The 27903-nt window shown below is 44.8% G+C and overlaps 1 protein-coding gene across 1 annotated transcript in view; it reads left to right on the top strand.

The window, feature by feature from the left end:
* LOC115126699 (tumor necrosis factor receptor superfamily member 16-like) overlaps positions 1 to 27903 on the top strand; it is a gene marked incomplete at its 5' end in the record, with an annotated part of 57539 nt that overhangs the window by 25797 nt on the left and 3839 nt on the right. Inside the window, 3 exons of the mRNA XM_065016143.1 lie at positions 21211 to 21448; positions 22623 to 22810; positions 27389 to 27903. The exon at positions 27389 to 27903 is cut by the window's right edge and continues 3839 nt beyond it. Of these exons, the coding sequence (XP_064872215.1) occupies positions 21211 to 21448; positions 22623 to 22810; positions 27389 to 27435 (473 nt within the window). The remainder of the gene's footprint in view (positions 1 to 21210; positions 21449 to 22622; positions 22811 to 27388) is intronic.

The following is a 27903-nucleotide window of genomic DNA, read 5'->3' as shown; positions in this document are numbered from 1 at the left end:
ATCACATGAGCAGAACCTTGTCCAGAACCTTCCCAATTCATAATCACATGAGCATGTCCAGAACCTTCCCAATTCATAATCACATGAACATGTCCAGAACCTTCCCAATTCATAATCACATGAGCATGTCCAGAACCTTCCCCCATGAATTCCAGAACCTTCCCAATAATCACATGTAACTGAGCATGTCCAGAACCTTCCCAATTCATAATCACATGAACCAATCCAGAACCTTCCCAATTCATAATCACATGAGCATGTCCAGAACCTTCCCAATTCATAATCACATGAACCATGTCCAGAACCTTCCCAATTCATAATCACATGACATGTCCAGAACCTTCCCAATTCATAATCACATGAGCATGTCCAGAACCTTCCCAGAATTCAATTCATAATCACATGAGCATGTCCAGAACCTTCCCAATTCATAATCACATGAACCATGTCCAGAACCTTCCCAATTCATAATCACATGAGCATGTCCAGAACCTTCCCAATTCATAATCACATGAACCAATCCAGAACCTTTTCAATGAATAATCACATGAGCATGTCCAGAACCTTCCCAATTCATAATCACATGAACCAGTCCAGAACCTTCCCAATTCATAATCACATGACATGTCCAGAACCTTCCCAATTCATAATCACATGAGCATGTCCAGAACCTTCCCAATTCATAATCACATGAGCATGTCCAGAACCTTCCCAATTCATAATCACATGAACCATGTCCAGAACCTTCCCAATTCATAATCACATGAGCATGTCCAGAACCTTCCCAATTCATAATCACATGAGCATGTCCAGAACCTTCCCAATTCATAATCACATGAACCAATTCATAATCCAGAACCTTCCCAATTCATAATCACATGAGCATATCCAGAACCTTCCCAATTCATAATCACATGAGCATGTCCAGAACCTTCCCAATTCATAATCACATGAGCATGTCCAGAACCTTCCCAATTCATAATCACATGAACCAATCCAGAACCTTTTCAATGAATAATCACATGAGCATGTCCAGAACCTTCCCAATTCATAATCACATGAACCAGTCCAGAACCTTCCCAATTCATAATCACATGAACATGTCCAGAACCTTCCCAATTCATAACCACATGAGCATCTCCAGAACCTTCCCAATTCATAGTCACATGTACTAGTCCAGAACCTTCCCAATTCATAAGCACATGAACCAATCCAGAACCTTCCCAATTCATAATCACATGAGCATGTCCAGAACCTTCCCAATTCATAATCACATGAACCAATCCAGAACCTTCCCAATTCATAATCACATGAACAAGTCCAGAACCTTCCCAATTCATAATCACATGAGCATGTCCAGAACCTTCCCAATTCATAATCACATGAGCATGTCCAGAACCTTCCCAATTCATAATCACATGAACCAATCCAGAACCTTTTCAATGAATAATCACATGAGCATGTCCAGAACCTTCCCAATTCATAATCACATGAACCAGTCCAGAACCTTCCCAATTCATAATCACATGAACATGTCCAGAACCTTCCCAATTCATAATCACATGAGCATGTCCAGAACCTTCCCAATTCATAATCACATGAAAATGTCCAGAACCTTCCCAATTCATAATCACATGAGCATATCCAGAACCTTCCCAATTCATAATCACATGAGCATGTCCAGAACCTTCCCAATTCATAATCACATGAACCAATCCAGAACCTTCCCAATTCATAATCACATGAACAAGTCCAGAACCTTCCCAATTCATAATCACATGAGCATGTCCAGAACCTTCCCAATTCATAATCACATGAGCATGTCCAGAACCTTCCCAATTCATAATCACATGAGCAATCCAGAACCTTTTCAATGAATAATCCATAAGCATCCAGAACCAATTTAATCATGAAATGAATAATCACATGAGCATGTCCAGAACCTTCCCAATTCATAACCACATGAACCAGTCCAGAACCTTCCCAATTCATAATCACATGAACATGTCCAGAACCTTCCCAATTCATAACCACATGAGAACCTTCCCAATTCTCACAGAATCTCCAGAACCTTCCCAATGCATAGTCACATGTACTAGTCCAGAACCTTCCCAATTCATAAGCACATGAACCAATCCAGAACCTTCCCAATTCATAATCACATGAGCATGTCCAGAACCTTCCCAATTCATAATCACATGAACCAATCCAGAACCTTCCCAATTCATAATCACATGAACAAGTCCAGAACCTTCCCAATTCATAATCACATGAGCATGTCCAGAACCTTCCCAATTCATAATCACATGAGCATGTCCAGAACCTTCCCAATTCATAATCACATGAACCAATCCAGAACCTTTTCAATGAATAATCACATGAGCATGTCCAGAACCTTCCCAATTCATAATCACATGAACCAGTCCAGAACCTTCCCAATTCATAATCACATGAACATGTCCAGAACCTTCCCAATTCATAACCACATGAGCATCTCCAGAACCTTCCCAATTCATAGTCACATGTACTAGTCCAGAACCTTCCCAATTCATAAGCACATGAACCAATCCAGAACCTTCCCAATTCATAATCACATGAGCATGTCCAGAACCTTCCCAATTCATAATCACATGAACCAATCCAGAACCTTCCCAATTCATAATCACATGAACAAGTCCAGAACCTTCCCAATTCATAATCACATGAGCATGTCCAGAACCTTCCCAATTCATAATCACATGAGCATGTCCAGAACCTTCCCAATTCATAATCACATGAACCAATCCAGAACCTTTTCAATGAATAATCACATGAGCATGTCCAGAACCTTCCCAATTCATAATCACATGAACCAGTCCAGAACCTTCCCAATTCATAATCACATGAACATGTCCAGAACCTTCCCAATTCATAACCACATGAGCATCTCCAGAACCTTCCCAATTCATAGTCACATGTACTAGTCCAGAACCTTCCCAATTCATAAGCACATGAACCAATCCAGAACCTTCCCAATTCATAATCACATGAGCATGTCCAGAACCTTCCCAATTCATAATCACATGAAAATGTCCAGAACCTTCCCAATTCATAATCACATGAACATGTCCAGAACCTTCCCAGTTCATAATCACATGAGCATGTCCAGAACCTTCCCAATTCATAGTCACATGAACATGTCCAGAACCTTCCCAATTCATAGTCACATGTACTAGTCCAGACATGAAAGTGTAAGAAATTGTGTCCTCTCTTCCCTTCTCTGTTGTCCTCACTACCTTCTTCTCTCTCTCAATTCAATTAAATTCAATGACTTTATTGGCATGGGAAACATATGTTAACATTGCTAAAGCAAATGAAGTAGATAATAAACAAAAGTGAAATAAACAATAAAAATGTACAGTAAACATTACACTCACAGAAGTTCCAAAAGAATAAAGACATTTCAAATGTCATATTATTTCTATATACAGTGTTCTCTCGCCAACTCTCTCTAAATGTGAGAATTGGGAATATCACTTATATCATCCATAAGTTGTGTGAGAGTCAGATGGACTGCAGAAATCCAGTCAAACCGCACCATGTGTGCCTCATACAGTGAGTGAACATCTATGTCAGGCCTTCTATTATGAGTGATGTACAGTAGGGTACAATGCAGCCTTGTGCTGTACCATATAGAGGACCACCAGCCGTGGAGATAAAGACAGCACACAACCAGAGCGCCTCTCACCTCTGACCTCGGGGCTCTGTCTTCTTCTCTGTGACCCTGTGTTGTGTTCCGCTGGCCACGGACAGGACTAGGGACAGTGCTAGGGACAGTAGTGGCAGTATGGGGTGGCTCTGGGTGACCTTGCCCTGTGTGGTATGTCAGGGGGACTCTGGCATGTGAAAGGAGCCACAGTCATACACCCATAAGGTCACACGGAAACATGTGGACGCCATCAAACCATTGCCATGACTGTTCTGTTCCCAAGACACCCCGGTGGTCTATGAGGACAAATTTGGTGCTCACCAGATTAGTAGCAACAGTGCATGAGGACAAAAACATCTACACAACAAGCAGTGGTGACAAAACATTTGAGAACATTTACAGCATGCAGGTTTTAACAGCATGTCTCTGTTATTTCTAGATCAGTTAAATCTGCAGCAAGAGGGGAGAAATGGTCTACAATGCTGGCCATGTCAATATTTAAAATGTTGACATTTCTGAAGTGATATTTGGTTGTAAAGGCTAGCATGAGGGACAAGAAGTAGCTAGCCACAATGACCCATGGCATATAGGATATACCCTTAGTCTCTTGGAACATTCATTGGGGCCTCTCTCTTCATCGGCAAACTATCACGTTTAGGTGAGACGCAGATGCAGAATGTGTCGAAGCAACAAAAGTCTATTACAACAACAGGGGCAGGCAGTCTCTAGGTCAAGGCAGGCAGTCTCAGGGTCAAGGCAGGCAGTCTCAGGGTCAGGGCAGGCAGTGGTCAATAATCCAGAGAGTGTGTAAAGGGTCCAGAACGGCAGGCAGTCTCAGGGTCAGGGAAGGCAGGGGTCAATAATCCAGAGAGTGCGTAAAGGGTCCAGAACGGCAGGCAGTCTCAGGGTCAGGGAAGGCAGGGGTCAATAATCCAGAACGGTGGGGTAAGGTACAAAACGGCAGGCAGTCTCAGGGTCAGGGCAGGCAGAACGGTCAACATCGGGAAGGACTAGAAAACAGGAGCACGAAAACAGGCAGGAGCAGGGGAACAAATGCTGGTAGGTTTTATGAACAAAACGAACTAGCAACAGACAAACAGAGAACACAGGTATAAATACACAGGGGATTATGGGGAAGATGGGCGACACCTGGAGGGGGGTGGAGACCATCACAAAGACAGGTGAAACAGATCCGGTTGTGACACAAACAGGCTTTCACAGCGTTCCATATCTGAAGACAAAAAACATCACAAGAAACAGGCTTCATTATACTTGAATTACAGAATATTATGTTGTAATTATCTCGCTGTCCTAAAACTTTTCCCCTCTAGGTACTGGAACTGGACAATCTTTTCATAATGTCCTGCCACAAAATTACCTGCCCTGTCCAGTGGCCTACACTCTCCCTTTACTGACAGCTGGATATTCAATTTCACCCTCTTCCATGGTTATGGTTATCAAGATAGCTAGCTAATAGGAAGTTTGCTAGCTGATGATATTTAATTCACTTAGCTTAACAGTGTGTAAAGTCTAATTAGCATTTCAATGGAGTTATGCAGGGTGTACACTACACAATTTTAGCTGTCCCTGAAATCTGAGACAAAATCCCCATGTCGTTGCCTACTCAGGGCGTGCGGCCGACACCAACGCTCATTTAACTTGAACGGGTCAGAGACGCAATCTGAGGGCTACCGATCTAGTCTTCGAGCAGTCCCAGACATCCCGATATTTTCAAACATGTTTGATTTTATCGGAGCAAAATCTGCAATGTTCTTTTAGTGTGAAATGTGCAACAACAAGCTTTTAGAACTGTGATCAGCAATAGCCAATGAGAGCTCGCCAGAGAAGAAGCCAGTGAGATGTTGACATTGTTTTGCGTCACCCAGAATGTGTAGACTCTCCAGCAGGAACGATGACTACTACTAGTATGTGTTTATACTTGCCTTTAACCAAAACGTTAAATCGTTACAGCTCTGAAGTGCACAAGCAATGTTATTCAATTCAAAATGTTGGCTAGACATTTCAACTCTGTGTGGCAAGCATGAGTGTCTGAATGAAAATATTTATGAGGCTGCTTTGAGCCAAAGCTTGTTGTAGCTACGTTAAATGAAATTACATCATTGTTGCAATGGAAAGTCTAGTTCATCAACTCTAAATAGCAAACCGCAGCCTGTGTAGATCTATAAAACAACAGAAACATCACTCATACCAATATCAATGAGTAAAATGGGTCAATAAATGTATTGGTTTATCTGTCATCTGAGCAGATGATGCAACGTTTACATGTCCACTTTCATTTCAATGTGTCGACTAGAGTGTGGAAAGACGGCGGAAGTGGATGGTGAGTTGGAATCAAGCAACGCGTTGGGTAATTTTGGTGAAGACGAATGTTCTGAATGGAGAACAGTAGTTGAAATTGTCTCAAATTGGAGTGGAGGATACGTGTGTGAATGATAATGAATTGCTTCTTGTTGGGATGCGTTTGTTGAGTAAGGATGCATATGTGGGAAACCCGTTTGAGGTGTCTAAAATGGCGTATTTTGATTCATTCTATTTCTGAAGAGCAGAGGAAGATTGCAGTGGGACTCAAACGAATCCGGACAACAGAAGTTTTATGTTTTGAACTTCAGAGTAGAGCACCCGTTAAAATAGTCATCTCAAGGGCGACGGCAGATGTTCAGGTTGAATACCTGAAGAGAATTCCTGGTGTGGTTGATGCCCGGCGTCTGAACCGCTGGGGGAATGGAGAAATAGAAGAAAGTCTGTCGATTCTGTTGGTTTTTGATAAAGAGCAAATACCTACGCATTGTGAAGCTTGGTTATGTAGGAAGCTTTCGTTCCCAAACCACTGCAGTGTAAGAATATTAAAGGATTTGGCCACGTTTCAAGTGTGTGCAGACGTTTCAAGTGTGTGCAGACATTTCAAGTGTGTGCAGACATTTCAAGTGTGTGCAGACATTTCAAGTGTGTGCAGACATTTCAAGTGTGTGCAGACGAACAGAGTATTCTGAAGAATGGTGTGTAGAAAGATGATGGTGTTGCAATTGTGGTGGGGATCATGATCCTGAGTTCCTGGAGTGCCCTGTGAAGGTGAAGAAGGTGGCAAAAGTTAGAGCTGTCAATCAAATCTCCTATGCGGAGGCGATTAAAAGAATTGAGAAAACAAGTAAAATCACATTTTATTGGCCACATACACATGGTTAGCAGATGTTAATGCAAGTGTAGTGAAACGCTTGTGCTTATAGTTCTAACTATGCAGTAAAATCTAACAAGTAATCTAACATATATACATATGAGAGTAATGTAGGGTATGTAAACATTATTAAAGTGGTGTTATGGTGGACAGGCAGTGGCTCGTGAGGCACTGTTGCGCCTTCTTCACCACACTGTCTGTGTGGGTGGACCATTTCAGTTTGTCTGTGATGTGTACGCCGAGGAGCTTAAAACTTTCCACCTCCTTCACTGCAGTCCCGTCGATGTGGATAGGGTGGTGCTCCCTCTGGTGTTTCCTGAAGTCCACGATCATCTCCTTTGCTTTTATGAAGTTGAGTGAGAGGTTATTTTCCTGACACCACACTCCGAGGGCCCTCACCTCCTCCCTGTAGGCTGTCTTGTCATTGTTGGTAATCAGGCCTACCACTGTAGTGTCGTCTGAAAACTTAATGATTGAGTTGGAAGCGTGCATGGCCACACAGTCATGGGTGAGCAGGGAGTACAGGAGAGGGCTGAGAACACACCCTTGTGGGGCCCAAGTGTTGAGGATCAGTGGGGTGGAGATGTTGTTGTCTACCCTCACCACCTGGGGGCGGCCCATCAGAAAGTCCAGGACTCAGTTGCACAGGGCGGGGTCGAGACCCAGGGTGTTAAATGCTGAGCTGTAGTTAATAAACAGCATTCAAACATAGGTATTCCTCTTGTCCAGATGGGATAGGGCAGTGTGATGGCGATTGCATTGTCAGTGGACCTATTGGGGTGGTAAGGAAATTGGAGTGCGTCTAGGGTATCAGGTAGGGTGGAGGTGATATGATACTTAACTTGTCTCTCAAAGCACTTCATGATGATAGAAGTGCTACAGGGCGATAGTCATTTAGTTCAGTTGCCTTATCTTTCTTGGGAACAGGAACCATTGTGGCCATCTTGAATTCTGTGGGGACAACAGACTGGAATAGGGATTGGTTGAATATGTCCGTAAACACATCAGCCAGCTGGTCTGCGCATGCTCTGAGGACGCAGCTAGGGATGCCGTCTGGGCCTGCAGCATTGCGAGGGTTAACACGTTTAAATGTTTTATTCACGTTGGCCACGGAGAAGGAGAGCCCACAGGATTTGGTAGCGGGCCGTGTCAGTGGAACTGTATTGTCCTCAAAGCGAGCAAAGAAGTTGTTTAGTTTGTCTGGCAGCAAGACGTCAGTGTCCGCAACGAGGCTGGTTTTCTTTTTGTAATCGGTGATTGACTGTAGACCCTGCCACATACGTCTCGTGTTTGAGCCGTTGAATTGCGACTCTACTTTGTCTCTATACTGACGCGTTGCCCGTTTGATTGCCTTGAGGAGGGAATAGCTGCACAGTTTGTATTTGGTTGTGTTTCCGGTCGCCTTGCCATGATTAAAAGCGGTTGTTAGCGCTTTCAGTTGCGTGCGAATGCTGCCATTGCTAATAAACTCGCTCACCGAGTCAGCATATGTTACAATGTTATTGTCTGAGGCTATAGGGAGCATATCCCAGTCCACGTGTTCAAAGCAATCTTGAAGTGTGGAATCCGATTGGTCAGACCAGAATTCTATTGACCTGAGCAGCATAAGTGAAGATATGGTACTGGATACACCACAGCCTGTAGTACATGTTTTCTGCCAGACAAAAGATACCCTGTGTGTTAAAAGGGTGGAATTTGTTGCATTTATTTCCACAGTTATAAGCTATACAGGACAAGTCTCAAAGAAGTCTAAGAAACTGGACAAACTGACGTAAGGCTTTTACATCTGAAGACTTTCAAGGGGTAATGGCGCCGGAAGACCTGCCCTTCCAGGTTCCTCTTGAGCCTGTGTAGGGATCAGATCTGTTTTTATATTTTAACAAAAAAGTTTTGATTTACTTTATTTCTTTATTTTTGGGTAGTTTGTGTTTTGGGGAATCCTGTTTCCCTCCGGCATAGTAGGTGGCGGGATGCACATTCAATTGTGTGATCACCAATATACCATAGAACGTGCCATCAACAATCCTCACGACCAAGTGAGGAATATTGTAGTGTGTGACCCCTGTCTGTGCCACATGGTTTAGTGTGTGACCCCTGTCTGTGCCACATGGTTTAGTGTGTGAGCCCTGTCTGTGCCACATGGTTAGTGTGGCACCACTATGTTGGCAAGACAACAAAATACTACAGGAAAGACGGTCGTTTAGTGTGAGTGTAACGGCTGTCGTGGGTTGAAGAATGTGAGGACCAAAATGCAGCGTGGGACGTGTTCATCTTTATTTATCAATTGAACACTGAATGAAAAAACAACAAAAGAGAATGAACGAAACCGAAACAGTTCTGTCTGGTACAGAATACAAAAACAACTACCCACCAACACAGGTGGGAACAGGCTGCCTAAGTATGGTTCTCAATCAGAGACAACGATTGACAGCTGCCTCTGATTAGGAACCATACCAGGCCAAACACATAGAAATACAACACACAGAAAAAAACATAGAATGAAAAACATAGAATTCCCACCCCAACTCACGCCCTGACCAAACCAAAATAGAGACATAAAAAAGGAACTAAGGTCAGGACGTGACAGTGAGAGGCTCAGCCATGTTAGGATTTTGAAAGTCCTATAGTGCACACCTGGCATTACCCTACAAGTGGCCTACGGTAGCCAGCTAGCTAGCTAATAATACATTGTTTTTGTATTTACTTTCTAGGTTCTCCCACTGGCTCAGTTTTTTGGGTCCTTACAAAAACAAATATAATGAGCAATTTTCTCTATATTTGCGGTTATAACAAAGTGCAGCAAGCAGCCATGTCGATGAATGGAGACAGGGAAAAAAGTCTGTAACCAGAGTGGTTTAGTTGTGATGTTTGACTTTACCAGTATAATCCACTTTCAATTTCAATGAAAATAAATTGCAGACTTTCATAACTTGAAACTAGCATAGGCCACAACTACTGGAGAGATATCAGTGACGCACATAACACAGAGCACCCCTTCTACGGGGGAGGGTTGTGGGGGAGGGTTCTTGAAATGTAACATCCAATCAAAATCTTGCCTCTGGGAGCCAGTGGACCATTCAAACCGTTTTTGCAATAAAAAATGATCCAGACTTCGGCGGTTAACGCTTGATCTGATTGAATCTAGGCCTAACTCAGTCAATGTGTGTGATACTAGATTTCAATCTTGCTGACACAGCGTGTGTGTGTGTGTGTGTGTGTGTGTGTGTGTGTGTGTGTGTGTGTGTGTGTGTGTGTGTGTGGCAGGCATTTTCACATACTCCCTTCATATCCAGCTGTTTCCAAGTGGCAATCACTCACAATGAGAGAATGATTAGAGAGAGGGGGGGTGCATCAGATGTGCTGTGCTGTTCTGTGTGGACTGGAGGGTCGATAAGAGTGCTGGGGTTTCTCCTGCTCACACTCAGGTTTCACTGAGTGACCTTTATGAGCATCGAACACTCTGCAGCAGGACCCACACAGACTTAGACACTCAGCTTACATCTCTCTCTCTCGCTCAGCTCACACGGGGCGGCAGGGTAGCCTAGTGGTTAGAGCATTGGACTAGTAACCGGAAGGTTGCAAGTTCAAACCCCCGAGCTGACAAGGTACAAATCTGTCGTTCTGCCCCTGTACAGGCAGTTAACCCACTGTTCCTAGGCCGTCATTGAAAATAAGAATTTGTTCTTAACTGACCTTAAATAAAGGTAAAATAAATAAACATCTCACTCTCTCTGCTCTCAGCTTTTCAGCTCACATCTCTTTCTCTCTCTCTCAGCTGACATCTCTCTTTCTCTCTCTCCCAGCTCACATCCCCCTCTCTCTCTCAGCTCACATCCCTCTCTCTCTCAGCTCACATCCCTCTCTCTCTCAGCTCACACATCTTTCTGTCTCTAAGCTCACATCTCTCTCTCTCTCTCAGCTCTCACATCTCTCTCTCAGCTCACATTTCTCTCTCGCTCAGCTCACATCTCTCTCTCTCGCTCAGCTCACATCTCTCTCTCCCTCAACTCACATCTCTCTCTCACTCTCTCAGCTCACATCTCTATCTCAGCTCACATCTCTCTCTCTCAGCGTGAAATCTCTCTCTCAGCTCACATCTCTCTCTCACTCTCTCTCTCTCTGTTCACATCCCTCTCTCATCCTCTCTCAGCTCACATCTCTCTCTCTCGCTCAGCTCAAATCTCTCTCTCTCTCTCTCTCTCTCTCTCTCTCTCTCTCTCTCTCTCTCAGATCACATCTCTCTCCCTCTCAGCTCACATCTCTATCTCTCTCTCAGCTCACATCTCTCTCTCAGCTCACATCTCTCTCTCAGCTCACATCACTCTCTCGCTCAGCTCACATCTCTCTCAGCTCACATCTCTCTCGCTCTCTCAGCTCACATCTCTCTCTCTCAGCTCACATCTCTCTCACCTCACATCTCTCTCTCAGCTCACATCTCTCTCTCTCTCTCTCTCTCAGCTCACATCTCTCTCTCTCAGCTCACATTCTCTCTCTCTCAGCTCACATCTCTTTCTCTCTCTCTCAGCTCACATCCCTATCTCTCTCTCAGCTGACATCTCTCTTTCTCTCTCTCTCAGCTCACATCCCCCTCTCTCTCTCCGCTCACATCCCTCTCTCGCTCTCTCAGCTCACATCTATCTCTCTCTCTCTCAGCTCTCTCAGCTCACATCTCTCTCTCTCTCAGCTCACATCTCTTTCTCTCGCTCTCAGCTCACACATCTTTCTGTCTCTCAGCTCACATCTCTCTCTCAGCTCACATCTCTCTCTCTCTCTCTTAGCTCACACCTCTCTCTCTCAGCTCAAATCTCTCTCTCTCTCTCTCTCTCTCTCTCTCTCTCTCTCTCTCAGATCACATCTCTCTCCCTCTCAGCTCACATCTCTCTCTCTCTCAGCTCACATCTCTCTCTCAGCTCACATCTCTCTCAGCTCACATCACTCTCTCGCTCAGCTCACATCTCTCTCTCAGCTCACATCTCTCTCGCTCTCTCAGCTCACATCTCTCTCTCAGCTCACATCTCTCTCACCTCACATCTCTCTCAGCTCACATCTCTCTCTCTCTCTCTCTCAGCTCACATCTCTCTCTCTCAGCTCACATTCTCTCTCTCTCAGCTCACATCTCTTTCTCTCTCTCTCAGCTCACATCCCTATCTCTCTCTCAGCTGACATCTCTCTTTCTCTCTCTCTCAGCTCACATCCCCCTCTCTCTCTCCGCTCACATCCCTCTCTCTCTCTCTCAGCTCACATCTATCTCTCTCTCTCTCAGCTCTCTCAGCTCACATCTCTCTCTCTCTCAGCTCACATCTCTTTCTCTCGCTCTCAGCTCACACATCTTTCTGTCTCTCAGCTCACATCTCTCTCTCTCAGCTCACATCTCTCTCTCTCTCTCTTAGCTCACACCTCTCTCTCTCAGCTCACATCTCTCTCTCTCAGCTCACATCTCTCTCTCGCTCAGCTCACATCTCTCTCTCCCTCAGCTCACATCTCTCTCTCACTCTCTCAGCTCACATCTCTCTCTCAGCTCACATCTCTCTCTCTCAGCTTGAATCTCTCTCTCAGCTCACATCTCTCTCTCTCTCACTCTCTCTCTCTCTGTTCACATCCCTCTCTCATCCTCTCTCAGCTCACATCTCTCTCTCTCGCTCAGCTCAAATCTCTCTCTCTCTCTCTCAGATCACATCTCTCTCAGCTCACATCTCTCTCTCTCTCTAAGCTCACCTCTCTCTCTCTGTTCACATCTCTCTCATCCTCTCTCAGCTCACATCTCTCTCTCTCTCTCAGCTCACACCTCTCTCTCTCTCAGCTCACATCACTCTCTCGCTCAGCTCACATCTCTCTCCCAGCTCACATCTCTCTCAGCTCACATCTCTCTCTCACCTCACATCTCTCTCTCAGCTCACATCTCTCTCTCTCTCTAAGCTCACATCTCTCTCATCCTCTCTCAGCTCACATCTCTCTCAGCTCACATCTCTCTCTCTCAGCTCACATCACTCTCTCGCTCAGCTCACATCTCTGTCTCAGCTCACATCTCTCTCTCTCAGCTCACATCTCTCTCTCACCTCACATCTCTCTCTCTCAGCTCACATCTCTCTCTCTCTCTCTCTCTCTCTCTCTCAGCTCACATCTCTCTCTCACCTCGCATCTCTCTCTCCCTCTCTCTCAGCTCACATTCTCTCTCTCTCAGCTCACATCTCTTTCTCTCTCTCTCAGCTCACATCTCTCTTTCTCTCTCTCAGCTCACATCCCTCTCTCTCTCAGCTCACATCTCTCCCTCTCTCTCTCTCTCTCTCTCTCTCTCTCTCTCTCTCTCAGCTCACATCTCTTTCTCTCGCTCTCAGCTCACACATCTTTCTGTCTCTCAGCTCACATCCCTCTCTCTCTCAGCTCACATCTCACTTTCTCTTTCTCTCAGCTCACATCCCTCTCTCAGCTTTACATCTCCCTCTCTCTCAGCTCACATCTCTCTCAGCTCACATCTCTCTCTCAGCTCACATCTCTCTCTCTCTCTGTTCACATCCCTATATCTCTCTCATCCTCTCTCAGCTCACATCTCTTTCTCTCTCTCTCAGCTCACATCCCTATCTCTCTCTCAGCTCACAGCTCTCTTTCTCTCTCTCTCTCAGCTCTCTTTCTCTCTCTCATCCATCTCTCTCTCTCTCTCAGCTCTCTCAGCTCACATCTCTCTCTCAGCTCATCTCTCTCTCTCTCAGCTCACATCTCAGCTCTCTCTCTCTCAGCTCATCTCTCATCTCATCTCTTTCTCTCAGCTCACATCTCGCTTTCTCTTTCTCTCAGCTCTCTCATCTCTCTCTCTCTCACTCTCTCTCAGCTCACATATCTCTCTCGCCTCGCATCTCTCTCCCTCTCTCTCAGCTCACATTCTCTCTCTCTCTCTCTCAACTCACATCTCTTTCTCTCTCTCAGCTCACATCTCTTTCTCTCTAGCTCAGCTCACATCTCTCTTTCTCTCTCTCTCAGCTCACATCCCTCTCTCTCTCTCAGCTCACATATCTCTCTCTCTCAGCTCACATCTCCCTCTCTCAGCTCACATCTCATCTCACATCCATCTTTCTCTCAGCTCACATCTCGCTTTCTCTTTCTCTCAGCTCACATCTCTCTCTTTCTCTCAGCTCACATCTCTCTCTCTCTCAGCTCACATCTCCCTCTCTCAGCTCACATCTCTCTCACATCCATCTTTCTCTCAGCTCATCTCTCTCTCTCTTTCTCTCAGCTCAGATCTCTCTTTCAGGTTTACTACATCTCTCTCTCAGCTCACATCTTTCTCTCTCTCTCAGTTCACATCTCTCTCTCAGCTCACATCTCTCTCTCTCAGCTCACATCTCTCTCTCTCTCAGCTCACATCTCTCTCTCTCTCAGCTCACATCTCTCTCTCTGTCTCTCTCTCTCAGCTCACATCTCTCTCTCTCAGCTCATCATCTCATCTCTCTCTCGCTCTCTCTCTCTTTCTCTCTCTCTCAGCTCACATCTCTCTCTCAGCTCACATCTCTCTCTCTCAGCTCACATCTCTCTCTCTCTCTCAGCTCACATCTCTCTCTCTCTCAGCTCACATCTCTCTCTCTGTCTCTCTCTCTCAGCTCACATCTCTCTCTCTCAGCTCACATCTCGCTCTCTCTCGCTCTCTCTCTTTCTCTCTCTCAGCTCACATTCCTCTCTCTCTCTCAGCTCACATCTCTCTCTCTCTCCCTCTCTCTCTCAGCTCACATCTTTCTCTCTCTCTCTCTCAGCTCACAACTCTCTCTCATCCTCTCTCTGCTCACATCTCTCGGTTAGTTGTGTGTGTCGGTGAGTGTGCAGACTGTGTGTGTGACAGGTTGTATTGCACAATTCCTTAAACACTAAAGTTTAGCTTTTCATGACTCAGTTTATCACCTACAGACCCTTCTTAGATAAAGATGGAGAAATTATTTATCTCTCACTCCTTATCTCTTCCCCACTCTCTCTTTCTCAGCCTCTCTTCTCCTCCCCTCTCTCCTTCCTCCCTTTCTCCCTGAGCAGCCTTGAGTGGTTAGGCCGAGGGAATAGAGGGGGAAAAGGGATGAGGGGAGGAGTGGGTCATTCAGTGCTTCACTGCTGCAGTGTAATTACTCCTGCTAATCAGAGCACTTTACAGCAGTGCTTCTGTTCTTCTTCTCCTCCATCCTCTCACCTCCTCTCTCCCCCTCCCCTCCTCTCTCCCCCACTCTCCCCCTCGCTCCCATACACTCTCCTAATACTGTCCCTTTCTGACTCTCTCTACCCCCACTCTCCCTATTAACTCTCACTCTCTATGGAAAGCAGAATGACAACTTGAATCATTTCATCCGAGGAGAGAGTGTGTGTGTGTCTGTGTGCGTGTGTGTGTGTGGTGTTTACAAGAGGCCTAGGCAGATAGAGATAGGCCGACAGTGGGAGAGTGTTCTCTGATAGATAAAGAGGTCATTGTGCGTGTGGTGTGTTTGATAACTGTCCCCCAACTTGACTGCAAGGAACCAAGGAGGGAATACAGTGCCTTGACTTTTTCCATGTTTTGTTGTGTTACAGTCTGAATTTAGAATGTATTCAATTGAGATGTTTTGTCACTGGCCTACACACAATACCCCATAATGTCAAAGTGGAATTATGTTTCTATACTTTTTTTTGTTGTTGGACAAATTAATTAAAAATGAAATGCTGAAATGTAGACGTAGTCAACCCCTTTGTTATGGCAAGCCTAAATAAATTCAAGTGTAAAAATATGCTTAACAAGTCACATAAGTTTCATGGACTCACTCTGTTCGCAATACTAGGGTTTAACGTGATTTTTGAATGACTACCTCATCTCTGTACCCCACACATACAATTATCTGTAATGTCCCTCAGTTGAGCAGTCTATTTCAAATACAGTTTCAACCACAAAGACCAGGGAGGTTTTCGAATGCCGCAAAAAGAAGGGCACCTATTGGAAGATGGGTTAAATATCCCATTGAATATCCCTTTGAGCATGGGGAAGTTATTAACTACAACTAACTCAGTTACAAGGGATTTCAACAAGAGGCCAATGGTGACATTAAAACAGTTATAGAGTTTAATGGCAATTATAGGAGGAAACTGAGGATCGATCAACAACATTGTAGTTACTTCACAATACTAACCTAATTGAGTGAAAAGAAGGAAGCCTGTACATAATGCAAATATTCCAAAACATGCATCCTGTTTGCAACAAGGCACTAAAGTAATACTGCAAAAAAATGTGGCAAAGAAATTTACTTTTTTCCCTTAATATAAAGTGTTATGTTTGTGGCAAATAAATACATCACCTGTAACACTCTCCATATTTTCAAGTATGGTGGTCGCTGCATCATGTTATGGGTATGCTTGTAATCAATAAGGACTGGGGAGTTTTTCAGGATAAAAAATAAATGGGAATGGACTAAGCACAGGCAAAATCCTAGAGGAAACTTCAGTCTGCTTTCCACCAGACATTTGGAGATGAATTTGCCTTTCAGCAGGACAGTAAACTAAAACACAAGGCCACATTTACACTAAAGTGGCTTACCAAGAAGACAGTAAATGTTCCTGAGTGGCCTAGTTACAGTTTTGACTTAAATCTACTTGAAGATCTATGGCAAGACCTGAAAATGCTTATTGTTGCGAAGGGTGCTTCTACAAAGTATTGACTCAGGGGTGTGAATAGTTATGTAAGTGAGAATTTTCTGTATTTCATCTTCTAATACATTTGCAAAAAAAATCAAAAAACATGTTCACTTTGTCATATTGTGTGTCGAGGAAAAAATCTACCTAATCCATTTTGAATTCAGGCTATAACAACAAAATGTGGAGTAAATCAAGGGGTACGAACACTTTCTGAAGGCATTGTATAGGGTTAACTTTACAATAAAAAAAATTTAAAAAACTAATGCTAAATAAAATACAATTGAATAGCATTTCTCTATCCTCCTCCACTCCCCCTAATAAACAGTTATTCACCAGCCTGGGCTCATAAAAGCTCAGGGAAGTTTTATTTGTTTCAGAGACGTTTAAATCCATTGAAGCTGAAATAAAACAGTTAAACCACGACTGCCTTTGGGTAACACGCTTAGCCGACCGAGACAGGGACTGGAGCCGCAGGTTTATTTCCCAGTTAACTGCCTTACTTTCTAGATCAGCACAGGGCTGATGCATACATGCAGGTAAGCATGAGATATGAGAGAAAAACAGAGAGAAACAGAATGGGGAGAAAGAGAGAGAAAGAGAATGGGGAGAAAGAGAGAGAAAGAGGGCAAGGGGTTAGGAGGAATATAGAAAGAAGGAGAGAAAAAGGAGATACAGCTAGAAGGAGGAAAAGAGAAAGTTTGTGTTGGTGACAGTGAGTGTTGAGTCACTCTGACTTACTGTGATCACCCCAGATTGCCATCCGTAGGGTACCGGATGAAATGGACACGGCTATCAGAACTCACACACACCGTCTCCAAAGGTGTGAATAAATGGTGTGTGTGTGTGTGGTCATTGTAGAATTATATGGCTGACGTAGTCACTGCATGCACTGTATGACTCACACAGTGGAAAAAGTGGAAAGAGGGGAATTTGAAGTGATTGTGGAAATCTCATCTTTGGGATCCTCTTGTTTTGTCACCATAATGCTAAACTGACTGTAACTGATTGGTGAATAGAGATGGAAGGAGAAGCGCACTTCCTGAAAGTTCAAGCATGTTCTGTTACACCTGCACTGGGACTGACAGACTGGAAACGTGACTACCATTCCTACTGGCAACATCACTTGTGACCTGACCTTGGCCTAAAATAATTCCCTGAAATCGATACCATGCCTTTAAATAGGTTGAGTTTAATTTTTGTGTCTTGGTGTGATGTGGCTGTGAGCAGGGAGTGTCCAGTGTGGAACGGTATTCTCTACAGTTTCAGTAAACCTATCCCTCCCTACAGACAAAGGAATGTCCTGTCATCGCCAAGGAAACAGCCAGGAGATATCTGAGTCTTAACAAGCTGCAGAATTTAACAAATGTACCCTAAGACTCCCATCAGTGTCCATGGGGAGTGTAAATAAATATGCATTCAATCAATGTGGAGAAAAAAACTGAAAAACAGCCCTGTCAGTAATAAAAAGAAGTGCTGAATTTCGACAGTTCATTATTATTGTGATGGTCCACTGCTTAACTTTGTGTCAAAATGTCAAGAGACCACATCACTGACCAGAACTGCCATTTCATACTTCACTGTGTTCTTAAAGTTCCATTGCAGCCATTTTATCTCAATATCAAATCATTTCTGTGTAACGATTAAGCACTTTACAGTGATCGTTTTGAATTAAAATGGTCAAAAAGAAAGAAAAATAGCTTCTTAACGATTAAGCACTTTACAGTGATCGTTTTTAATTAAAATGGTCAAAAAGAAAGAAAAATAGCTTCTTAGCAAAGAGCAATTTCTCAAGTGGGGTGGGGAAAACTGAAAACTAGCTGTTATTGGCAGAGAGGTTTGGAACTCTTTCTTATTGGTCTATTAACTAATTTACAGCCTGGTGATGTCAAAACTCCATCCCACCAAAACAGGCAGAAATTTCAGGCAGTATTTTCAAAGCTCTTTCACTAAAAGGGCATTATCATAATTTTCACAGTATTATACCAACCTCACTCATAGTGTGGAAATATCCACTCACCAGCCAGTTTATTAAGTACACCACTACGTTTCACAAAAATGGATCGCTCCTACAGACAGTGAGTCACTTGGCCATGGCTTGCTATCTAAAGCAGGCAGCCAGGTATCGAGGCATTCAGTTCCTGTTCGTTTGAATGTTAGAATGGACATAACGAGTGACCTAAGTGACTTTGAGTCTGGTTTGATCGTCAGTGCCAGGCGCGCCGGATCCAGTATCTCAGAAACAGCTGGCCTCCTGGGCTTTTTACGAAGAGAATGGTGCAACAAACACAAAATCCAGTCAACGCCAGTCCTGTGGGGGACAACAACTTGTGGATAAGCAACGACGAAGGAGAATTACAAGAATCGGGCAAGCTAACAGGCGTGCCACAAACAGACTAATAACGGGGCAGTACAACAGTGGTGTGCAGAACGACATCTCAGGAACGCACAACTCGTCGGTCCTTGTCACGGATGGACTATTGCAGAAAAACACCAAACTGGGTTCCTCTCCTATCAGTTAAAAACAAGAAGAAGCGGCTCCAGTGGGCACACGATCACCAACACTGGACAATTGAGGAGTGGAAAACTGTTCCCTGGTCCGGCGAATCCCGGTTCTTGTTGCTTTATGCTGATGGCAGAGTCAGGATTTGGTGTAAGCAGCATGAGTCCATGGACCCATCCTGCCTGGTGTCAACAGACCAACATCCTGCCTGGTGTCAACAGACCAACATCCTGCCTGGTGTCAACAGACCAACATCCTGCCTGGTGTCAGCAGACCAACATCCTGCCTGGTGTCAACAGACCAACATCCTGCCTGGTGTCAACAGACCGACATCCTGCCTGGTGTCAACAGACCAACATCCTGCCTGGTGTCAACAGACCAACATCCTGCCTGGTGTCAACAGACCAACATCCTGCCTGGTGTCAACAGACCAACATCCTGCCTGGTGTCAACAGACCAACATCCTGCCTGGTGTCAGCAGACCAACATCCTGCCTGGTGTCAGCAGACCAACATCCTGCCTGGTGTCAACAGACCAACATCCTGCCTGGTGTCAACAGACCAACATCCTGCCTGGTGTCAACAGACCAACATCCTGCCTGGTGTCAACAGACCAACATCCTGCCTGGTGTCAACAGACCAACATCCTGCCTGGTGTCAACAGACCAACATCCTGCCTGGTGTCAACAGACCAACATCCTGCCTGGTGTCAACAGACCAACATCCTGCCTGGTGTCAACAGACCAACATCCCTGTGGAATGTTTCCGACTTTTAGGTCTGACCCGTATTTATAAAACACAGTGTTTATAAATCATATTATTTGAGGGATGAGGAAGCCTGCATGGGGTTCTGTTCTGTTGGGGATTACTCCTTCATATCCACACCACCACAGAGAGAGACAAGGCCCATCTCCACCATCCACCACACTCCCCTCGGGGTGTGGATACTGGCAGACATTCTGTAACTACATCTAATGCTTGAAGCATAACAGTTTTATTACACAACACACACAGTAGGAGTGCGTGACACAGCAGATAACAGGGTAACCACTACAAAGAACATGACTGAGTTGTCCTGTGCTGTATGTACGTTGCCAAGGGAAGCAGAAGCAAGAAGGCCTCTGGGCAGCCATGGTGAATGGTGCTGCTGGCACACTGGAAAATAGCAGTTGTTCATTAATGCAATTAACAGAGAAACAGAAAGAGAGAGAGGAAATGGGACAATTTATAAAAATGTCTCCTCTTTAGTGAGTTAAGCCTGATGAAAACCAGACCCCTCCAGTAGCAGAGAGAGAGAGAGAGAGAGAGAGAGAAAGAGAGAGAGAGAGAGAGAGAGAGTTCCTACTGCTGCCCTCCCATGCCTGGCCTGCAGCACCAGAGGTTAAGCTGAACACACTGACCCTCTAAAGCCCCTGACTTTGTACTGCGGGTACTCCACATGGTGTGTGTCATGTTATGTACAGAGATCACAGTCATGCTCCCATATAGAGAAGAACTTGGGATGCGTCCCCAATGGCAACCTATTCCCTCTATAATAGTGCACTACTTTTGACCAGAGCCCTATGAGTTCTGGTCAAAAGTAATGCACTATGTAGGAAATAGGGTGCCCTTTGGGATGCGACCCTGGTGAGAGAGTCATGATGTGCTGCTGGGCTTGGGTTATTATGTGGGTGAGTGACAGTTTTCTCCCATCTCCTCCTCCTCTAGAAGCATTCCCCCTTTTTCTCCAGATAGCATCTTAGCCGGAGCCCATCTGCCTATAAGAACAAGCATTCACATGTGTGCGTGCACTGTCACTCAAACATCTGCTTAGTGACATCGTCGTGACTAAACCCAGGCTCAGAACTACTTGAAGAAGGATGTATACAGTTATAGTTTATGAAATTTAATTTTTTCATTATGGGGAAACGTATCTTTTTGGTTTGTTTTTATTTCCCTGGTCCCCATTGTAAATTACCTTTTTGATATACCGGTGTGCTAACTACAGTACCATGTGCTGGTTCCAAGGAGACTTGATGTAGGTTGCTTAGCCAATGATAATGTATTCCTAAACTGGCTATTAATTACTGCTGGTTAAGTGTGTGATTTTTTAAAATAAAACATTCTTACCATAAAATAATGACCTCATACGAAAATGACCTTTTCCTCTCTTATATAATAGCATTCTCTCCATTTTCCTCTCTTCCTTCACTCTCCTTAGATCCTCTCCTCCCGTCCTACACGTCTCCCACCTTTCCCCTGGACCCGTCTTCCCCCTCTTTCACAGACATCTTCCCACCAGACAGCTCCAGCAGCCCCTCCCCGGGGGGAGAGAGCACCACGGCCCAGCCCAGCCCTCACTTCATCAGACCGGGCTTCAACGAGAACCTCATCCCCATCTACTGCTCCATCCTGGCTGCTGTGGTGGTGGGGCTGGTGGCCTACATCATCTTCAAAAGGTGAGGGGCCATGGAGTGGGAGCATAGACAAAGCAGGGAGATAGGATATGAGCACAGATAGAAGCAGCTATCACACAGATAGAAGCAGCTATCACACAGATAGAAGCAGCTATCACACAGACAGAAGAATATATCACACAGATAGAAGCAGCTATCACACATATAGAAGCAGCTATCACACAGATAGAAGCAGCTATCACACAGATAGAAGCAGCTATCACACAGATAGAAGCAGCTATCACACAGATAGAAGCAGCTATCACACAGATAGGAGCAGGGACAAAGCAGGGAGGATGATACATGTATGCAGACAGTGGGCTCAGGCTGGAGGAGGGAGAGAGAGTGAACTAGGACAGAGAGGTTGACTTGTCAGGGAAGGGGAATGACAGGCAGGATGGTGTTTGAGTGATGTAGCCCATGGCTAAAGAAAGGCAGGGAGCCCGATTGTATGGTGTAATATTCAGGCCTGTTGTGGAATGGCAAGATATTGACCCAGTTACACCACATGATTACACACACACACACACACACACACACACACACACACACACACACACACACACACACACACACACACACACACACACACACACACACACACCATAATGCATTTCAAAGGTCACACACACAAAGGTCACACATACACACACAAGCATTTGCACACAACACATACACACACACGCCGATTCAAACACACCATGTACCAAGTTAACAAGCTCATCATCAAATCCAGTATCGATTGTAAAGTGCAGTCCAGTTGAAATCCGAGTGGCTACTTCGTCAACACAAACAGTTACGGGGCTACTTTAATATCTGTCTCCTTCCACTGTATAAAGAGGTCCAACACGGTCTGTTAAAAGGCCTTGATTGACTGATTGATTAGATTTAGATCATTACGACTAGGAGGCTGTTCCAGCCAGAGACAACATTACAGTAAAAATGACTGAGGATAAAACCACTATGAAGCCAGAAGTCTTGTTTCCCTGCTGGTCCTTTCTGTTTACTGGAAGACTTTCAGAGATGTTTGATGACTGATCACTCCTCTTCCCTTCCACGTTTCCTGATGACCATCCCAATCACAAACGTCCATTACTTGTATCACATCAATTAAACCACTTCTGGGAACACAGTGTTGTGGGCTTGACTCACTTCTTCTCCGTTCACACCTTCCCAGGTGGAACAGCTGCAAGCAGAACAAACAGCCGGCTAACAACCACCAAGCCACAGCAGCCAATCAAACGGTGACGCCGGAGGGGGAGAAGCTGCACAGCGACAGCGGCATCTCAGTGGACAGCCAGAGTCTGCAGGAGCAGCAGCATGCAGCCCAGGTCCAGACACAGACACACAGACAGGAACAGATAGGTGAGCTCTACAACACACACTGTACACTTAGCTAGATGCTGTAATGGAAGTCTGTATGTCTGTGTGTTCATCTGTTGGGTCTGTATGGAGATTCTATGCTAGCTGGACTAGGCATATAGAGATGAAAGTGGTAACAAAGTGAATTTAGGATACATATTTTATTATTGTACATAGCGAGTCTCAGATATTATCCCGTTGTGTGTACATACTTAGACACGACTTTGAAAATGTCACCAAAGAAGTCTTAACATGGGAGGTTATGATGGAGGGAAGGATGAGTGCTCTACACAATTTACATCTGATATCTGTGTATATCTGTGTATACCAATGTATACCCCTTTACCTATGCTACACGTGACCCAGCATTCGATATTTGGGTGAGAGAGAGAGACAGAGAGACAGAGAGAGAGACAGAGAGAGAGACAGAGAAAGAGTGGACAGGGTGGTCCAGTATTCGGTGGGAGACAGCACCACTGCCTTGTGGGAAATACATGATGAATGGTCGTGAAGGAGGAGAGCAACTTTTTAAACGGAACAAGAAAGTGAAAACAAAAGCAAGAGCTTCAGGAATGTGAAGTGGTCTCTCTATAGAGCCTGGAGCAACCTACCTTCCTTTCATTTAAAAACCCATGGCAGAGACACAGTCAGTCCTCTTATACTGAGGAGAACCATGTTCTACTTACTCCTCTCTCCATCTCTTTAGCTCTTTCAACTTATCTCTCTCTGTGTCTCTACATATCTACTCTTTCCCCCTCCCTTTCTATCTCCCCTTTTCTTTATCTCTCTCTCTCTCTCTGGAGTCTCAGTGGCGTGGCACAGTTTCTATCCACTCAGAGGAGTGAAAGAGAGAGCTTTGTCGTCAAAAGGAAGAGAGGAGACCAACTACAGAGTAAAGAGTTTGTTTTTCCAACCTCCTAAGTGATGAGCCAGAGCCTAAGGGGCCCCACACATCCAGTGACTCAGCATCTCTTTCTATGCAGTCATGAATGCATAACTGAAGAAGTTATGAAGTAGTAATGAGGTAGTTCAGAAGACAATTATAAAGTTATGTTTGTGAATCTTGAGTTAACTTATGCACCATCCCCTGATCTGACCCGGGACCTCTGCTGTTTTGGATCTTAACCACAACCTAAATGCATACCCATACCCATGTGATGTTTGGGAAGCCTGGGAAATGCTGCTATTGTTTTATTTTGTGTTGTGGGAATTCTATTCATTTCCCCCCACTCAGAAATGCAAAGCCTCAGTATAATGGGGAAAGGGGGCATCTTTTCCTGGGGATTAGCATGTGATTGGGTCATTGAGTAGATGCCCGCCCCTTTAACCCTTGTCTCTTTGTGTGATTGGCTCATTAGCAGGTGTTGTGTGATGGAGGCCAGGCCCGATCCCCCTGCCTGTTTAAATCTGATCCAGTAACAGTGTTTAATGTCTGCTGATTAGCGTCAGCTCTGTCTTCTGGCGCAGAAGCCATTAAAATACAGTACTGCACACAGCATGCTGTGGGCTGGGAGACTACTCCACTAGTAAATGGGGACTTGTTAAAATATAAAACACCCAAGGGGGTGAGAATATGTACAATAAATGCATAAAATCATATGGATTTCCCTTTTCAAATGAACCATATTTTACACATACAGTATGACTGAAAGCCCACAGCAGTCTTTGTAGACGGTGTCATACCCAGTCAAAACAAGTCAATTAAGATTTCAAGTGAAATATGAAAATCTATAAAAGATACCCTGTGCTTTGATTGACAAGCTCAAAATGACTCCCCGCGTCCCTGCCTTGGGGTAAGAACTCCCAAAAGACTTACAGACATCTATAATACGTCTTCTCTACTCTCCAGTGCAATCTGGTGATCTTTTAAATAGCAATCTGTCTTTTACCTCTGAGGCCCCTTCCCCTTTACGCTGGAGTATTCCTTCCTCAAGGGGCAGAGGGGTGTTTACAATTTAAATGAGACTCACACCTCTCACTCATCTCTCATCATCGTGCCTCTGTCCTTAATCTGATCCCATTCTCTACCTGAACGATAGTCACAGAAACTGTCAATCAAAGTCTGCTTATCCCAGGTTAGAGGGGCAGTGGGCTAAAGCTAGTGTAGTACAACGCTAGTGTAGTAGGAGAGTAGCTATTAGGGGTAGGAGAGTAGCTAGTGCAGTATGAGAGTAGCTAGTAAGGTAGAATTGTAGCTATAGGGGTAGGAGAGTAGCTAGTGGGGTAGGAGAGTAGCTAGTGGGGTAGAGGAGTATCTGGTAGGGTAGGAGAGTAGCTAGTGGGGTAGGAGAGTAGCTAGTAGGGTAGAAGAGTAGCTAGTAGGGTAGAAGAGTAGCTATATGGTTAGGAGAGTAGCTAGTGCATTGGGAGAGTAGCTAGTAGGGTAGGGGAGTAGCTAGCTAGTGGGGTAGGAGAGTAGCTAGCTAGTGGGATAAGAGAATAGCTAGTGGGGTAGGAGTGTAGCTAGTGGGGTAGGAGAGTAGCTAGTGGGGTAGGAGAGTATCTAGTAGAGTAGGAGAGTAGCTAGTGGGGTGGGAGAGTAGCTAGTAGGGTATAAGTGTAGCTAGATGGTTAGGAGAGTAGCTAGTGCATTGGTAGAGTAGCTAGTAGGGTAGGAGAGTAGCTAGTGTAGTAGGAGAGTAGCTAGTAGAGTAGGAGAGTAGCTAGTGGGGTAGGAGAGTAGTTAGTGCAGTAGAAGAGTAGCTAGATGGGTAGGATAGTAGTTGGTGGGGTAGGAGAGTCGCTAGTGGGGAAGAAGAGTAGCTAGTGTAGTAGAAGAGTAGCTAGTAGAGTAGGAGAGTAGCTAGTGGGGTAGGAGGGTAGTTCTTGCAGTAGAAAGCTGGTGTAGTAGGGAGTAAAGTCCTTTCTGTTGAGGAGGCAGCCCTGGGATGTGGATGAGGTAGACAGCAAGAGCTTTAGAGCAGGACAAATACTGACATATTGCGTTGTCCAAAGCACTTTGAGACTAAATTAAGAGCTATATAAATGCTAATCCATTATTAGTATTAATCATGAATAAAATAACATATTGTAGTGGGGACCTCTGTATTGAGTAAAATAGAATAACTTGAGTCTGTATTGAGTCAGTTCTAAAAGAAAGAGGGATGTCAGTGGTGGGAAGGGTACAGTGTGACAATCAGACAGAGAAGCTAGGGCCAGGTCACATTCACATTTTACATGTACACTTTGGTCATTTAGCAGATGCTCTTATCCAGACAGACTTACAGTCAGTGCATTCAATTAAGGTAGGTAAGACAACCACACATCACAGTCCCTGTTTAAGCAAAATCACATCACAGAGAGGTTAATCGAATGTGAGGAGGAATGTGAGATGCCTCAAGGTGCCAGATGCAATGACGTACATGTAACTGCCGGCTGATTGACAGGTAGTGTATGAGGGGTCTGGTTAGGGCTGGTCAGGGCTGGTCAAATGACCCTGGGGCAACAGAAAGTAATCAGCATGTCTCCTGTATTCCATTCTTGCCATTAAGAGGAGAGCAGTTGATTGCCTATTCACTACCGATCTCAATCTCAGTCTTAATCAGCTATCTTTAAAGCTTCGGAGTGGCCTGAAATCAAATCAGCATCGGCTGAACATGCTAATGGAAGATCGACTGTTAGATCGACTATTCTGAACATGACCAGTAGAATTTAATCTGATAAAGACTGGTCAATAGCTTAGAAATGGAATGGGTGAAACAGTGGTTCCCATTTAAAGCAACCATTACATTTTCTGTGTCAACAATATTTATCAAGGAAGCCACCAACTGACTCAGTAGGTTTACATTTGCAGTCTAGGGAGGGCTGCATGAACCATTCAAAGTGGAGTTCCTGAAGAGGAACACAAATATTTTGCTGCTATCATGAAAAGACAGAATGATTCAGCAAGACTGCTCAATGTCTGTCTGCAGTGTCTGTCATGCCTGCAGGATGGCTGTCTGAACAGGAAGGAGAACAAGTCACAGACTGCATGACGTGCTCTGGAGAGAATCAACATGAATAACGAGAGCTAAAGGAGAGCCAGAGGAAAAAGAGAGGATTTCAGAAAACAATGGAATGTGTGTAGAATGAGAGAAGATCGACTGTAGCAGAAGCTCCGCCTCTGTGTGCACCACATACACTTAAACAGGCCTGATGATGTCATAGCGTGGTTGATACAAAAAAGCCCTTCTTGTGAACCTTTAGAATTAGAGCTCTCTTCTGGCTGGCACAGGGGTGCATTGATCAAGACAAGAAAACAACCAGTGAGCTCAGAGCTCCTCTAAAAAACGCCTCTGTATTCCGGAAGCGTTTCCATGGCACCCCTCAAATTGACAACAGGTTGAGGGCTTATGGGAAAAGGGGACATTTGTCCCTCTTCCTCACTCCCTGTAGTAATGAGTTCAGTGAAACAGTTGGAGGGGTTGATGAGTTTGTGACCTCACAAGGCCCCCTACAGGGCAAAGTGTGTCAGAGTGGACACAGCGTCATGGACCGCTGACCACTGATACTGTGTTACTTCATACGACCAGAGAACATCTGCATGTTTCACCACTGATCATATATGTTTTTAACATGTTTCTCTCTCTCTCTCTTTCTCAGTGGTGAGGGTGGATGGGGGACCTGACTCACCTCCCCCCCAGGTCTGAGGAAGAGGAGAAGCCGCTGACAGGAAGGAGGAGAGGGGGACGTGGGGTTGCCATGGAAACCTTGATGTGGGAACGGACATACAGTATAAGAGTACAGACTGAGTGGGCTTCTTGGATACAACAAGGAAGTTGACGACATTATCGCCCCTTTTCACCAAGGGTGGCCACTGGTTTCTGACTGGACTCTTGTCCCAGTATGGACCCTTATTGGACAGACTGGAGCATCAGAGGCTGACCCAGTATCTCTACACAGAACCCAAATATGCCAGTGTGTCTTTGAACACTAAACCTCTCCGCCAGTACCAACCCTAACACCAACCCTCTGCCTCAAGTCACTAAAATTGCAATATCACTACCACCCATAATCCAAGAAGCATCACTGTGTTAGATATCCTGGTCTCCGTCTTTTCTGTCAGCTGGTGTTGACCAATCATTATGAAAAGTGTGTTAGTATGTTATCCCATGAAG

This window comes from Oncorhynchus nerka, unplaced genomic scaffold, assembly GCF_034236695.1.
Source record: "Oncorhynchus nerka isolate Pitt River unplaced genomic scaffold, Oner_Uvic_2.0 unplaced_scaffold_1122, whole genome shotgun sequence".
NCBI classification, from domain to species: domain Eukaryota; kingdom Metazoa; phylum Chordata; class Actinopteri; order Salmoniformes; family Salmonidae; genus Oncorhynchus; species Oncorhynchus nerka.
The sequence above is the reverse complement of the archived record's forward strand: the minus strand, read 5'-3'. Positions and strand labels throughout refer to the sequence as shown.